At 45.6% G+C, this 17,153-nt stretch overlaps 1 protein-coding gene across 1 annotated transcript in view; it reads left to right on the forward strand.

The window, feature by feature from the left end:
- The first annotated feature begins 5,810 nt into the window (after positions 1 to 5,810).
- Positions 5,811 to 17,153, forward strand: part of LOC139264650 (ATP-dependent zinc metalloprotease YME1L1-like) — a 74,007-nt gene continuing 62,664 nt past the window's right edge. Inside the window, exon 1 of the mRNA XM_070881474.1 lies at positions 5,811 to 5,968. Coding sequence (XP_070737575.1) covers positions 5,939 to 5,968 — 30 coding nt within the window. The 5' untranslated portion in view covers positions 5,811 to 5,938. The remainder of the gene's footprint in view (positions 5,969 to 17,153) is intronic.

Below are 17,153 nucleotides of genomic sequence, written 5' to 3' on the forward strand. Positions count from 1 at the left end.
CGTTCAAGGGCACCAAAATAGTGATACACATCACCCCGGATGCCAGGCCAGTGCATCACAAAGCCAGAGCGGTGCCGTATGTGATGCATGAGAAAATTGAGAGTGAATTGGACAGGCTACTCAGAAAGGACATAATTTCGCCCGTTGAATTCAGTGACTGGGCAAGTCCCATCGTTCCTGTCCTTAAAGCGGATGGCTCGGTCAGGATCTGCGGTGACTACAAAGCCACCATCAACCGAGTGTCGCTGCAGGACCAATACCCGTTCCCGAGAGCGGAGGACCTTTTTGCCACGTTGGCAGGTGGCAAGCTGTTCACTAAGTTGGGCCTCACTTCGGACTACATGACTCAGGAACTGGCTGAAGAATCTGACCACCGTCACGACGCACAAGGGACTATTCATCTACAACAGGTGTTTGTTTGGCATTCGTTCAGCGGCCGCAATCTTCCAGAGGAACATGGAAAGCTTACTCAAATCCATTTCCGGCACAATCGTATTCCAAGACGACATCCTCATAACGGGTCGAGACACCGAGGAACACCTCCACAACCTGGAGGAGATGCTACGCCGACTGGACCGGGTAGGCCTGCGGCTGAAAAAGGCCAAGTGTGTGTTTTTGGCCCCAGAGGTCGGGTTTTTGGGCAGGAGGGTTGCCGCAGACGGGATCCGGCCTACCGAATCGAAAACGGAGGTGATCCGTCGTGCGCCCCGGCCTGGAAACACATCGGAGTTGTGATCATTCCTGGGACTTTTGAACTATTTTGGGAATTTCCTGCCTAACTTAAGCACATTGTTGGAGCCGTTACATGTGCTCCTGCATAAGGGTTGTAACTGGTTCTGGGGGACTGTCAGGAATGGGCTTTCAACTGGGCGCGGAACCTGCTTTGTTCTAACAAACTGTTGACTTTGTGTGACCCCTGTAAAAAACTAGTTTTAACATGTGATGCATCATCATACGGGGTTGGATGTGTGTTGCAGCAGGGAAATGACGACGGCCGACTACAACCAGTGGCTTATGCCTCCAGGTCGCTCTCCCAGGCAGAGCGTGGGTACGGCATGGTCGAAAAGGAAGCACTCGCTTGTGTTTACGGTGTGAAAAAGATGCACCAGTATCTTTTCGGCAGACCGTTCGAGTTAGAAACGGATCACAAGCCGTTAACATCCCTGTTGTCCGACAGCAAGGCTGTCATTGCCAATGCATCAGCTCGCATACAGCGCTGGGCTCTCACGCTGGCTGCATAAGACTACACTATATGGCACCGGCCAGGCACCGAAAATTGCACTGACACGCTCAGCAGGCTTCCGCTGGCCACCACCGAGGGGGCAGCGGAGCAAAGCGCTGAGATGGTCATGGCCGTTGAGGTTTTTGACACCGCAGGCTCCTCCATCACAGCCCGCCAGATCAAACTCTGGACCAACAGGGACCCCCTCCTATCCATGATAAAGAAATGTGTCCTGACTGGGGATTGGGCGCCCGCACACGGGCAGTGCCCCGAGGAGCTCAGACCGTTTCAGAGACGGATAGATGAGCTCTCCATCCAAGCCGACTGTCTACTATGGGGCAGCCGAGTGGTCATGCCCCAGAAAGGAAGGGAAGCATTCATCAGGGAACTCCACAGCGAGCATCCTGGCATTGTGCTAATGAAGGCCATTGCCCGGTTACATGTATGGTGGCCGGGGATTGACTCAGACCTGGAACAATGGGTTCGCAGGTGCACGACGTGTGCCCAGCTGGGCAATGCCGCCAGGGAGGCCCCGCTCATCCCGTGGCCCTGGCCCATCAGGCCATGGTCACGTATCCACGTGGACTATGCGGGGCCGTTCAAGGGAAAAATGTTCTTGATTGTAGTCGATGCATACTCAAAATGGATCGAGTGTATCATATTAAACTCGTGCACCGTGGAGAGTCTGCGCATGGTTTTCGCAACCCACTGCTTTCCGGACATTCTGGTCAGCGACAATGGCCCGTGTTTCACCAGCCATGAATTCCAGGAGTTTATGTCAGGTAATGGCATTGAACACGTCCGGACGGCACCCTTCAAGCCGGCTTCCAATGGCCAGGCAGAACGTGCGGTCCAAGTCACAAAACAAGGCATGCTCCGTACCCAGGGACCCTCCCTTCGGTACCACCTATCGCGCCTCCTGCTGACCTATAGGTCCCTCCCGCACTCGCTCACGGGAGTCCCGCCAGCGGAACTCATCATGAAACGCACGCTCAAAACGCGGCTGTCCCTCATTCACTCAAGCCTGGCAGACATTGTTGAAGGCAAGCGGCAGTCCCAAACCGAGTGCCATGATCGAAACTCAAGGGGGAGGTGCATGGAAATGGATGACCCGGTATTTGTGCTTAACCATGCACTAGGACCCAAGTGGCTTGAGGGCACCGTAATTGGTAAAGAGGGGAATAGGGTCAAAGTGGTCAGACTAAACAATAGGAAGATATGCCGCAAACATCTGGATCAAGTAAAGAAAAGATTCAGCATGGACACTGAGGAACCTGAAATAGACCATGGGATGTCAACTACACCACTGCCAGTGAACGAGCAACAAGGACATTCACAGCATGCACAGTCCCTACGGTCAGCCCGGACAGGCCGGAAACAACTCAGGCGACAGAGATGCATGCCATGGCTCAACCACCAGAGCTACAACTGCGGCGCTCCACGAGAGAGCGGCGACCGCCTGAAAAACTCAATCTTTGACCCAAAGACAGTGGGGGGGAGGTGATGTCTTGTTTGTAACCTTCACATAACTGTAACCAATATGTAACAACACTGTACACTGTATACAACTGTGAAATACACACCTTGACCACAGGGGGTGAACTTGTGGGAGACACTCCTTACCTGTCAGCCAGGTACTTAAAGGGAGGTTCCACGCAGGCTCAGCACTCCTTGGTCCGGGGAATAAAGGTGCAGTATATGCCTCGTGTGAATATGTTCCAGAGTTGAGAACTCTACAGTGACCATCGTCCTTTATTACAGATCTCAGAGTGCCTCTCCAAACTGTGAGGCCTTCTTATATACAGGTGCTCCCACGGGAATGTGGGATTCCTTGGGACTCCAGGAGACAAGCCCTCTGGTGGTTAGACATGGTATTTACATTCATAACAGATACACCATCATGTTTCAAAATGCATTATTTATGTATGAATTCTGATGGTGAGTGTCAGAGGTTATCTGTGGAAAGGTTCAAAGCATATCATACTTTCTCCGTAGTGCTTAGCTCTTGATATACTGTGAAGTCATGTCCAAGGTTGAATTTAATAAATTATGGAATTATAAAAAAGTAATAAAAATATCATGACTTAACATGAAATAATCAAATATTTCCTTTGTAGTATGCACAAACCTAAAACTTTTCTGAAGCCGAGAGATTACAATCGTTTCAGTGAACGAGCCCAAATTTCTTTAAAAATACAAATTCAATTTATTTTCCCCAAATAAAAAAGTAATAAAAATGCCATGACTTAACATGAAATAATCAAATATTTTCTTTTATGTTTTTGCAGTGCAAACAAATAAGCTTCCCTGAGTATGTAAAATGATACAAGTAACAAACTTGTAAGTGGATATATACACGTTGTTCAAAGAAATGAGCTAGAAACAAAGAGCAAGTCTACATTGTAATGTACAGAGTTAAAAACGAGGGACTTTTGTGGGGGGTTCAGTACCAAATCATATCCTCTGTGACCCATATTTTTTTTTGAGGGCACCAAAAAACATAAATTATACAAGTGCCCCCAACTAAAAGGCGGGGGGGGGGGGGGGGAGGGGGGTGCGGGGTCACTAAAACCGACAAACATAGAAAAATTAAATTTGAAACATTAAGGATCAAATTAAAATTTGTTGCCGGGGGTGATGACGCACTCCAGTCCCTCCAGCGCCCACCTCTCGCGGAAGGCCGCGAGCGTACCGGTGGACACCGCGTGCTCCATCTCCACGGACACCCTGGCTTGGATGTAACCACGGAAAAGAGGCAGGCAGTCGGGCTGAACGACCCCCTCAACCGCCCGTTGCCTGGACCGGCTGATGACCCCCTTGGCCATGCCCAGGAGCAGTCCTCCGAGGAGGCCTTCCGACCTACCTGCTCCCCTCCGCACAGGGTGCCCAAAGATCAGGAGTGTGGGACTGAAGTGCAACCAGAATTTGAGGAGAAGCCCCTTCAGATATTGGAAGAGGGGATGCAAACTCGCACACTCAATAAACACCGTGGAACACGGACTCCTATGAGGAGAGAGAGACTGGATCGACTGGGCCTGTATTCACTGGAGTTTAGAAGGATGAGAGGGGATCTCATAGAAACATATAAAATTCTGACGGGACTGGACAGGTTAGATGGAGGATGAATGTTCCCGATGTTGGGGAAGTCCAGAACCAGGGGACACAGTCTAAGGGTAAGGGGTAAGCCATTTAAGACTGAGATGAGGAGAAACTTCTTCACTCAGAGAGTTGTTAACCTGTGGAATTCTCTACCGCAGAGAGTTATTGATGCCAGTTCATTGGATATATTCAAGAGGGAATTAGATATGGCCCTTATGGCTAAGGGGATCAAGGGGTATGGTGAGAAAGCAGGAAAGGGGTACTGAGGTGAATGACCAGCCATGATCTTATTGAATGGTGGTGCAGGCTCGAAGGGTCGAATGGCCTACTCCTGTACCTATTTTCTATGTTTCCTCTAGATCGCAGAAATTACAGGCGGCCTGGGAGCCCATGAACCGACTTAAAAACTTATTGCACAGGACTGCTCCGTGTAACACCCTCCAGGCTAAGTCCCCAATAGAGGGAGGACTCCCGCGTAGAGAGCACTCCATTGGGGACCCCCGCCTCCTCCGGACGGCAAGATGCTGCTCCATGGCGTGTCTGGACAGTAGACGAGGATAGCAACGTGGAGAGCGTGCAAGAGCAGCCCGTTCAGGAATCCCCTCCGTGTAGAACTGAAAGGCACAGAGGGGATTTCCCGGAGGAGGCTCAAGTTGTGAGGTGCCGGTTCCTGAGGAGTTTCGGGGCTTGGCGCCGATGAGGAATTCTGTCTTCTGTGACCTGTATGCTTCAAAAAAAAAACAATGCATAGCTGGTTGGGCAGAGAGCAATGGCTGAATTGGTGACACAAGAGCTGCTCCCGCAAACTCTCATCCCAGTAACATAAGATTGGCACTCTGGCAGATTCCTTCCTCCTACTTCCCACATTACAACATGCATGCGTGCGCATTGGGTCCGTGCAGCAGAGCTTGGTCTCCGGTCGTCTTGGTTAACCCTTGCCACTGGATCAAGATCTAGCTCTGTCAAGTACGTGTGGTGGCTGGTGTGCAACGGCCACCCCATATTAAAAAAATCCACACACAGGCATCTTCCACCCTTCAATCTATAGTTCGGGACCTTGAATGTCAGGTCCCTCATTGAAACACTTGTGAACTCATCCCTTTTTGGTGTGGAAGCAAGTCATCTTCGATACGAGGGACCGCCTAATACTATACTGTACAACAGTGACTACACTCCAAAAGTACTTTTTTGGCTGTCAAGCGCTTTGAGACGTCTGGTGGTCTTTCTTTCGGCCTGGGGCATTGAGGCCATTTTTAGTGGGCACAAATGATAAACTCCAAATTATAAATAAAACAAAGGAAACTTAGTGAATTCGATCAGAATAGTATTTTCTGTGCCTACAATGCACCCCAGTGTCCACGGGTGGTAAAAGGAGTGACTGTTGGGTCTGTGTGTTTCAGGAAGGCCTGTTGTTGATGTTGATGATGACCAACGTGACCCGGAAGCAGTAACTCCGGGGCTCGGACGGACGGAGGGAGGTGTGGGGCGACGTCACAGAAAGGAGGCCATTTTCACAACAGTCCGCGGCTGGCTGCTGGCTGCTGGGAGGGGTATTGGTGGTGCCGGCACGGATAAAGCGGCGCTCCCGACTTCACACAGCTCAAGCCAGGCCTTGCAATGTTTTCCCTGTCCACCTTTCAGCCGCAGGTAAGGACTGGAGCCAGCCGTCCGAAGCGGCGGGTGCGCGATGGCCTGACAGGCCCTGAGAGGCAGACATGTTGTGGATGTGGGGCCCGGGCGGAAAACCAAGCGAGTCGATCAGACATCGTTGAAGCCAAAGTGCTGCCTGATCAGTTATAAACGACGCAATGTCTTTTTTAATCGTTTTAAAACAATATCATGTCTCTCCAAATGGCTCGTCTCCCGTCTCCCCCCCCACCCCCCTAATTATCCAGTGTGTAGCTCGTTCGCAGCATTGTTTATAATGTGTACACGTATAGTGGTGATCGTGAACAGATGGTTAACTGGAAGTGAGAGAGGACAGAGAAGCTTTTTCGATTAAAACAAGGCGTCCACAGTGGAAATGTCACTGAGTCGTGTCCATAACTGCTCTTGTGTCGCAACAGCTTAGTAATGAACTGGGATTTAAGGCCGGAGGAAATCAACCTTTAGTATAAAAATGGTTACTGATCTAACTGAAAAAACGATGTTATCTTTCCAATGACTGTTGATGTCTTTTATTTATTTTTCTCCTTTGAATGGAGATTGGCTGTTTCAGGTATCTGCAACGGCACAGAATTGCTCTGATGATGTTGGTTATGCTCAGGGGTGAATAGTGTGTTAGCCCAAAAACAACTTGCATTTATATAACGCCTTTAATGTAGTAAATGCCCCAAGGAGCTTCACAGGAGCGATATCAAACATTATTTGACACTCGAGCCACATGAGATATCCATACAAGTGATCAAAAGCTTTGTCAAAGAGGTAGGTTTTAAGGAGCATCTTAAAGGAAGAGAGAGGGGTAGATGTGTGGAGAGGTTTAGGGAGGGAGTTCTAAAGCTTGGGCTTGACACCTGAAGGCATGGCCGCCAATGATGGAGTGATGAAAATCGTGGCATATGGAAGAGGCCAGAATTGGAGAATCGCAGAGATCTTGGAGGGTTGTAATGCTGAAGGAGGTTAGAGGTAGGGTGAGGAGAGGCCACAGAGGGATTTGAATACAAGGATGAGAATTTTAAAAGTGAGGTATTGTTTTAATCATGGCGTTAAGTAGAAATTTAGTTTTATTTAGCCTCTTTGTCTTTGTATTGGAATTTTTTTAAGTAATTTTTGTTTTCCATCTTTTTTTGTTCATGTTTGTTTTGGGATCTCTTCAAAATTTCACAATTTTGCTTGGGAAACAAGCCCAAAACTGTACATAGTACTCCAGATGTGGTCTCACCAAAGCCATCTATAATTGCAGCAAGATGTCCTTACTCATATACTCCCTTGCAATAAAGGCTAATATACCATTTGCTTGCTGTACCTACATGTTAACTTTCTGTGATTCATGTACAAGGACACCCAAATCACTCTGAATCTCAACATTTACTAGTCTCGCTCGTTTTTAAAAAAAAAATAATTCTGCTTTTCCATTCTTCCTACCAAAGTGGATACTCCCTCTGCTGCCACCTTGCCCAATCGCTTAACCAGTTTATATCCCTTTGCAGCCTCTTTATGTGTTCCTCACAGCTTATTTTCCCATTCAGCTTTGTATCATCAGCAAACTTGGATATATTACACCCGGTCCATTCATCTAAGTCATCGATCTAGATTGTAAATTGCTGAGGTCCAAGCACTGAGATGTGATTTCGCCAAAGTGGATTGCTAACAACTACTTGAAATCAGTGAAGTATGTTCCCTTAAAGAAAAAGGGTGGGATTAACAAATCGAGCCCCCTAGATGCCAAGGGACATACAGGGTAGGATAAAGAAAAAAAGGGAAGCTTATGACAGATACCGAGGGCTCAATACTGCAGAAATCCTAGAGGAGTAACGAAAGTGCAGAGATGAAATTAGGAAAGCAAAGAGAGAGCATGAAAACATATTGGCAAGTAAGATCAAAGAAAACCCAAATATGTTTTATAAATACATTAAGAAAGAATAGGGCTTATTGGAGACCATAAAGGTAATCTGTGTGTGGAGGCTGAAGACGTGGGTAAGGTTTTTAATGAATACTTTGCATCCGTTTTCACAAAAGAGAGGGATGATGCAGACATTGCAATCAGGGAGGAGAAGTGTGAAATATTAGATGAAATAAACATAGTGAGAGAGAAAATAGTAAGGGGTTTAACACCTTTGAAAGTGGATAAATCCTCAGGCCCAGATGAAATGTATCCCATGCTGTTAAGAGAAGCAAGATAGGAAATAGCAGAGGCTCTGACCATCATTTTCCAATCCTCTCTGGCTACAAGTGTGAGGCAGGAGGACTGCTAACGTTGTACCGCTGTTTAAGCAGGGAGAAAGGGATAGATCGAGTAATTACAGGCCAGTCGGATTTGAAAATCTTCTGAGGGATAGGATAAATCTAGAAAGACACGGATGAATCAAGAAAAGTCGGCATGGATTTGTTAAGGGAATGCCGTGTCTGACTAATTTGATATTTTTTGAGGTAACAAGGAAGGTCCATGAGGGTAGTGCATTTGATGTAGTCTCTATGGATTTTAGCGAGGCTTTTGATAAGGTCCCACAAGGCACACTGGCCACGAAAGTAAAAACACACGGGATCTAAGGCAAAGTGGCAAGTTGGATCCAAAATTGGTTCAGAAGCAGGAAGCAACGGGTAATGGTCAATGGGTCCTTTTGTGACTCAGGATTTTTCCAGTGAGGTTCTGCAGGGTTCAGTCCGAGGTCCCTCACTTTTTGTGGTATATATCAATGATTTAGACTTGAGTGTATGATTAAGAAGTTTGCAGATGATACACAAATTGACCGTGTGGTTGATAATGAAGAAGAAAGCTGTAGACTGCAGGAAGATATCAATGGACTGGTTAGGTGGGCAGAACAGTGGCAAATAGAATTCAATCCGGAGAAGTGGAGGGGTGGGGGAGAGAGAGAGAGGGGTTGAGGAGGGTGGGGGAGAGGAGGGGGAGAGGAGGAAACCTATTACAATCACTAAGGAGGTGGTACTCAGTAAGATAATGGGACTAAAGGCGAATAAATCCCCTGGACCCGGTGGCTTGCATCCTAGGATCTTAAGAGAAGTAGTGGCAGGGATAGTGGATGCATTGGTTGTAATTTATCAAAATTCCCTGGATTCTGGAGAGGTCCCAGCAGTTTGGAAAACTGCAAATGTAACGCCCCTATTTAAAAAAAGGAGGCAGACAAAAAGCAGGAAACTATAGACCAGCTAGCCTAGCATCTGTGGTTGGGAAAATGTTGGAGTCCATTATTAAAGAAGCAGTAGCAGGACATTTGGAAAAGTATAATTCAGCCAGGCAGAGTGAGCATGGATTTATGAAAGGGAAGTCATTTTTGACAAATTTGCTGGAATTCTTTGAGGATGTAACGAACAGGGTGGATAAAGGGAAACCAGTGGATGTGATGTATTTGGACGTCCAGAAGACCTTTGACAAGGTGCCACATAAAAGGTTACTGCACAAGATAAAAGTTCACGGGGTTGGGGGTAATATATTAGCATGGATAGAGGATTGGCGAACAGAAAACAGTGTCGGGATAAATGGTTCATTCTCGGGTTGATAGTCAGTAAATAGTGGGGTGCTGCAGGGATCAGTGCTGAGAACCCAACTAGTTACAATCTATATTAACTGTTGTGTATCTGTAAAGCATGCACTCCCATGTTCCGCCACCAGGGAGCTCATCCCCTGAAGTCCCAAAGGATCCCAGCATCCCTTGGGAACACTGGATATAAGCCGGCCCCTAAGGCCTGTTCCTCACTCTGGAGTGTCTTATTAATGACTGAGGTCACTGTTACTTTAACCTCCCTGTGTGCAGCCTCATCTGTGTTAGGAACACAATATTAACGACTTGGAAGAAGGAACTGAGTAACGTAGCCAAGTTTGCTGACGATACAAAGATGGGAGGAAAAGCAATGTGTAAGAAGGACACACTAAAGCTACGATAGGACATGGACAGGCTAAGTGAGTGGGCAAAAATTTGGCAGTATAATGTTGAAAAGTGAGAGGTCATGCACTTTGGCAGAAAAAAAATCGAAGAGCAAGTTATTATTTAAATGGAGAAAAATTGCAAAGTGCTGCAGTACAGCGGGACCTCTGGGTACTTGTGCATGAAACACAAAAGGTTAGTATGCAGGTACAGCAAGTGATCAGGAAGGCTAATGGAATCTTGGCCTTTGTTGCAAAGGGGATGGAGTATAAAAGCAGGGAAGGGAATTAAGGGTTACGGGGAGCGGGCGGGTAAGTGGAGCTGAATCCATGGCCAGATCAGCCATGATCTTGTTGAATGGTGGAGCAGGCTCGAGGGGCTGGATGGCCTACTCCTGTTCCTAATTCTTACGTTCTTATGTAAGTCTTGCTACAGTTATATGGGGTATTGGTGAGGGCACACCTGGAATAATGTTTACAGTTTTGGTTTCCATATTTAAGAAAGGATATACTTGTTTTGGAGGTAGTTCAGAGAAGGTTCACTAGGTTGATTCCGGAGATGAGGAAAGGTTGAGTAGGTTGGGCCTCTACTTATTGGAGTTCAGAAGAATGAGAGGTGATCTTATCGAAACGTATAAGATTATGAGAGGGCTTGATAAGGTGGATGCAGAGAGGCTGTTTCCACTGATAGGGGAGACTGGAACGAGGGGGCATAATCTTTGAATAAGGGGCCACCCATTTAAAACTGAGATGAGGGGGAATTTCCTTTGAGAGTTGTAAATCTGTGGAATTCGCTGCCTGAGAGCTGTGGAAGCTTGAATAAATTTAAGCTTAGATAGATAGTCTCTTAACCAATAAGGGGTTATGGGAAAGGACAGGGGAAGTGGACCTGAGTCCATGATCGGATCAGCCACGATCGTATTAAATGGCGGAGGAGGCTCGAGGGGCCGTATGGCCTACTCCTGCTCCTATTTCTTATGTTCTTATGTAGGCACTGCATTTGGGGAGGGCTAACAAGGCAACATAGAAAATAGGTGCAGGAGTCGGCCATTCGGCCCTTCGAGCCTGCACCGCCATTCAATGAGTTCATGGCTGAACATGCAACTTCAGTACCCCATTCCTGCTTTCTCGCCATACCCCTTAATCCCCCTAGTAGTAAGGACAACATCTAACTCCTTTTTGAATATATTTAGTGAATTGGCCTCAACAACTTTCTATGGTAGAGAATTCCACAGGTTCACCACTCTCTGGGTGAAGCTGTTTCTCCTCATCTCGGTCCTAAATGGCTTACCTCTTATCCTTAGACTGAGACCCCTGGTTCTGGACTTCCCAACATTGGGAACATTCTTCCTGCATCTAACCTGTCTAAACCCATCAGAATTTTAAACGTTTCTATGAGATCCCCTCTCATTCTTCTGAACTCCAGTGAATACAAGCCCAGTTGATCCAGTCTTTCTTGATATGTCAGTCCCGCCATCCCGGGAATCAGTCTGCTGAAACTTCGCTGCAAGAACGTCCTTCCTCAAGTTAGGAGACCAAAACTGTACACAATACTCCAGGTGTGGCCTCACCAAGGCCCTGTACAACTGTAGTAACACCTCCCTGTCCCTGTACTCAAATCCCCTCGCTATGAAGGCCAACATGCCATTTGCTTTCTTCACCGCCTGCTGTACCTGAATACCACCCTTCAATGACTGATGTACCATGACACCCAGGTCTCGTTGCACCTCCCCTTTTCCTAATCTGTCACCATTCAGATAATAGTCTGTCTCTCTGTTTTTACCACCAAAGTGGATAACCTCACATTTATCCACATTATACTTCATCTGCCATGCATTTGGCCACTCACCTAACCTATCCTAGTCACTCTGCAGCCTCATTGCATTCCTCCTCGTAGCTCACATTGCCACCCAACTTAGTGTCATCCGCAAATTTGGAGATACTACATCTAATCCCCTCGTCTAAATCATTAATGTACAATGTAAACAGCTGGGGCCCCAGCACAGAACCTTGCGGTACCTCAATAGTCACTGCCTGCCATTCTGAAAATTACCCATTTACTCCTACTCTTTGCTTCCTGTCTGCCAACCAGTTCTCAATCCACGTCAGCACACTACCCCCAATCCCATGTGCTTTAACTTTGCACATTAATCTCTTGTGTGGGACCTTGTCGAAAGCTTTCTGAAAATCCAAATGCACCACATCAACTGGTTCTCCCTTGTCCACTCTACTGGAAACATCCTCAAAAAATTCCAGAAGATTTGTCAAGCATCATTTCTCTTTCACAAATCCATGCTGACTTTGACCGATCATGTCATCTCTTTCCAAATGCACTGCTATGACATCCTTAATAATTGATTCCATCATTTTACCCACTACCGATGTCAGGCTGACCAGTCGATAATTCACTGTTTTCTCTCTCCCTCCTTTTTTTATAAAGTGGGGTTACATTGGCTACCCTCCACTCCATAGGAACTGATCCAGAGTCTATGGAATGTTGGAAAATGACTGTCAATGCATCCGCTATTTCCAAGGCCACCTCCTTAAGTACTCTGGGATGCAGTCCATCAGGCCCTGGGGATTTATCGGCCTTCAATCCCATCAATTTCCCCAACACAATTTCCCGACTAATAAGGATTTCCCTCAGTTCCCCTTTCTTACTAGACCCTCTGATCCCTGTTATATCCGGAAGGTTGTTTGTGTCCTCCTTGGTGAATACCGAACCAAAGTACTTGTTCAATTGGTCTGCCATTTCTTTGTTCCCTGTTATGACTTCCCCTGATTCTGACTGCAGGGGACCTACATTTGTCTTTACTAACCTTTTTCTCTTTACATATCTACAGAAGCTTTTGCAGTCTTTCTTAATGTTCCGTGCAAGCTTCCTCTCGTACTCTTATTTTCCCTGCCCTAATCAAACCCTTTGTCCTCCTCTGCTGAGTTCTAAATTTTTCCCAGTCCCCGGGTTCACTGCTATTTCTACGCCAATTTGTAAGCCACTTCCTTGGCTTTAATACGATCCCTGATTTCCCTTGATAGCCACGGTTGAGCCACCTTCCCTTTTTTTATTTTTACGCCAGACAGGAATATACAATTGTTGTAGTTCATCCATGCGGTCTCTAAATGTCTGCCATTGCCCATCCACTGTCAACTCCTTAAGTATCATTCGCCAATCTGTCTTAGCCAATTCACACCTCATACTTTCAAAGTTACCCTTCTTTAAGTTCTGGACCATGGTCTCTGAATTAACTGTTTCATTCTCCATCCTAATGCAGAATTCCACCATATTATGGTTACTCTTCCCCAAGGGGCCTCGCACAATGAGATTGCTAATTAATCCTCTCTCATTACACAACACCCAGTCTAAGATGGCCTCCCCTCTAGTTGGTTCCTCGACATATTGGTCTCGAAAACCATCCCTTATGCACTTCAGGAAATCCTCCTCCACCGTATTGCTTCCAGTTTGGTCAGCCCAATCTATATGCATATTAAAGTCACCCACGATAACTGCTGCACCTTTATTGCATGCACCCCTAATTTCCTGTTTGATGCAAGGGAATATACATTTAATGGTAGGACACTGAGACCGTAGAGGAACAGAGGGAACTTGAAGTGCATGTCCACAGATCCCTGAAGGTAGCAGGACAGGTAGATAAGGTGGTTAAGAAGGCATATGAGGTACTTGCCTTTAATAGCCAAGATATAGAATATGAGAAGGGAGTTTTAACTGTATAAATTACTAGTTCGGCCACAGCTTGAGTACTGCGTGCGATTTTGGTGATCACATTACAGGAAAGATGTGATTGCATTAGAGAGGGTACAGAGGTGATTTACAAGGATGTTGCCTGTACTGGAGAATTTTAGCTATGAGGAAAGATTGGATAAGTTGTGGTTGATTTCTTTGGAACCAAGGAGGCTGAGGGGAGACCTATTTGAGGTGAATAAAATTGAGGGGCCTAGATAGAGTGGATAGGAAGGACCTATTTCCCTTAGCAGAGGGGTCAATAACCAGGGGACATAGATTTAAATTAATTGGTAGGAAGTTTCGAGGGGGCTCGATGGGAATTTTTTTTCACCCAGAAGGTGGAACCCACTGCCTGAAAGGGAGATAGAGGCAGAAACCCTCCCCACATTTAAAAAATACTTGAAGTGCAGTAACCTACAAGGCGTTAGACCAAGAGCTGGAAAGTGGAATTAGGCTGGATAGCTCTTTGTCGACCAGCACAGACATGATGGGCTGAATGGCCTCTTTCTGTGCTGTAAATTTCTATGATCCTTGCAGCACTCCAATAGTTACATCCTGTCATCCTGAAAATAATCCATTTATTCCCGCTCTCTGTTTAATGTCTTTTTAACCTATCCTCAATCCATGTTAATCTATTACGTCCCCAATTCCATAACCCCTAATTTTATGTAACCACCTCTTGTGTGGCACCTTATCGAATGCCTTCTGAAAATCCAAGTATACTGCATCCACTGGTTACCTTTTATCTACCCTGCTAGTTGCATTCTCAAAAGTTCAAATAAAACTCAAGTCCCATTCCAGAGACTTGAACACAAAAATCTAGGCTGACACTCCAGTGCAGCTCTGAGGGAGTGCTGCACTGTCGGAGGTGCCATCTTTCGAATGAGATGTTAAACTGAGGCCCTGTCTGCTCTCTCGGGTGGATGTAAAAGATCCATGGCACTATTTCAAAGAGCAGGGGAGTTATCATCTGTGTGTCTGGGCCAATATTTATTCCCCAATCAACATCATAAAACCAGATTATTTGGTCATTATCACATTGCTGTTTGTGGGAGCTTGCTGTGCGCAAATTGGCTGCTGTGTTTCCGATATTACAACAGGGACTACACTTCACAAGTATTTAATTAGCTGTATACACTTTGGGATGCCCAGTGGTTGTGAAAGGTGCTATATATAAATGCAAGGCTTTTTTTATTTGTCAAATTATTTCCCTTTCATATAACCATGTTGAGTCTGCCTAATCACACTGTGATTTTCCAAGTACCCTGTTACTACTTCCCTAATAATAGTTTCTAGCATTTTCCATGCTACTAATGTCAGGCTAACTGGCCTACAGGTCTGGTTTTTCTCTCTCCCTCCTTTCTTGAATAGCGCAGTTACATTTGCAATCTTCCAATCAATGGGAACCATTCTAGAATGTAGGGAATTCTGGAAGATCAAAATCAATCCATCCACTTTCTGTGCAACCACCTCTTAAAACCCAGGGAATTTGTTAGCTTTAATTGGTCCCATTAATTTCTCCAGTACTTTTTTCTGTACTGATATTAATTACTTTAAGCATTTAAGAACATAAGAAATAGGAGCAGAAGTAGTCCAAACGGCCCCTCGAGCCTGCTTCGCCATTCAATAAGATCAAGGCTGATCATCGACCTCAACTCCTCTTTCCTGCCCGATCTCCATATCCCTTGATTCCCCTAGAGTCCAAAAATCTATCTATCTCAGTCTTGAATATACTCAATGATTCAGCATCCCCAGCCCTCGGGGGCAGAGAATTCCAAAGATTCACGACCCTCTGAGTGAACAAATTCCCCCTCATCTCGGTCTTAAACCCCTTATCCTGAGACTATGCTTCCTAGTTGCAGGCCAGGGGAAACAACCTCTCAGCATCTACACTGTCAATCCCCTTCAGATTCTTGTATGTTTCAATGAGATCACCTCTCATTCTTCTAAACTCCAATGAGGATAGGCCCATTCTTCACAATCTTTCATCACAGGACAGCTCTCTCATCCCAAGAATCAATCTAATGAACCTTCGTTGCACTGCCTCCAAGGCAAGTATATCCTTCCTTAGATAAGGAGACCAAATCTGTGCACAGTACTCCAGGTGTGGTCTCACCAAAGTCCTGTACAATTGTAGCAAAACGTCTTTACTCTTGCAATAAAGGCCAATATGCCATTTGCCGCCTTTGTTGCTTGCTGTACCTGCATGCTAGTTTTCTGTGAACAAGGACACCCAAATCTCTCTGAACACCAACATTTAAAAGTTTCTCACCATTTAAAAAAATACTCTGTTTTTCTATTAAAGTGAATAACCTCACATTTCCATACATTATACTCCATCTGCCACCTTACTGCCCACTCACTTGGTCTATCTATATCCCTTTGCAGACTCTTTGTGTTCTCCTCACAGCTTACTGTCTCACCTAGCTTTTGTATCGTCTGCAAACTTGGATACGTTGCCCTCGGTCCCTTCATCTGGGTCATTAATATAGATTGTAAATAGTTGAGGCCCCAGCACTGATCCTTGCGGCACCCCACTAGTTACAACCTGAAAAAGACCTGTTTATCCCTGCTCTCTGTTAATCAATCCTCTATCCATGCTAATACATTACCTCCAATCCCATGAGCCCTTATCTTGTGTAATAATCTTTTATGTGGCATCTTATCAAAGACCTTTTTGAATATCCAAATATACTACATCCACTGGTTCCCCTTTATCTACCCTGTTAATTACAGCCTGAAAAAACTCGCTGCTATCCTCGAAGAAAGCTGCCCACAAAGATCTAGTGATCTCTGATGTCCATTTCACCGTTCTCCATGTTAATTTGATTCTGCTGGCAAATCTAGGGGATCTAAAGCGACCAGCAACAGTGGTAGTTATGTCATCAAGCAGGCTAAACAGTCAATCATTGAAGAGTTCCCTCAGCAGAAAGCCAGGAAGTAAAATGCACAGATTATAATTCATTTTTTTAATAAATTTTAGAAAGCAAAATAAAGATTGGGACATACACATGGGATTAAGGTAGAAGCTGAAATATCTTAAACAAACGTCTAACATTTGTTTTATATTTACATATATTTTATATTTATTCAAAAACCATGGAATTTTAACAATGGAAGAGTTTGACATTCCAAAAATATAACGTTAGTTTTTCAGGGCCAGAAAGGTGGTTCAGCAGTAATTATGCCTTAGTATGCTGTTTAAAAACCCTGTTACACCTCATTGTTTCAGGAGTTTTTAACAGCGATATTGCAGCGTGAAAGGGGAAGTTCACGTCAAATCACTGTTTCTGTGATGATTGCTGTCTGTGGGGTCTTCAACAGCGCACGCTGTGAAGGAGTAGGAAATCACTTGACAGCAACCTCTGGTATCTGCACATGACCAGTTAAACGCGGAAATCCAGAAGTTGCTGTCAGTCTCACGGTAATAATGATGGCGAACGCTGACAGCTTGGCCGTCATTACAACCGCAAAATCCAGGCCATTGATTTTAGAATTTTTTGTGAAACTAGATTAATCTCTGGTGATTGCATTCTGCTCCTTCTAAA

This window comes from Pristiophorus japonicus, chromosome 5 (genome assembly GCF_044704955.1).
Source record: "Pristiophorus japonicus isolate sPriJap1 chromosome 5, sPriJap1.hap1, whole genome shotgun sequence".
NCBI classification, from domain to species: domain Eukaryota; kingdom Metazoa; phylum Chordata; class Chondrichthyes; family Pristiophoridae; genus Pristiophorus; species Pristiophorus japonicus.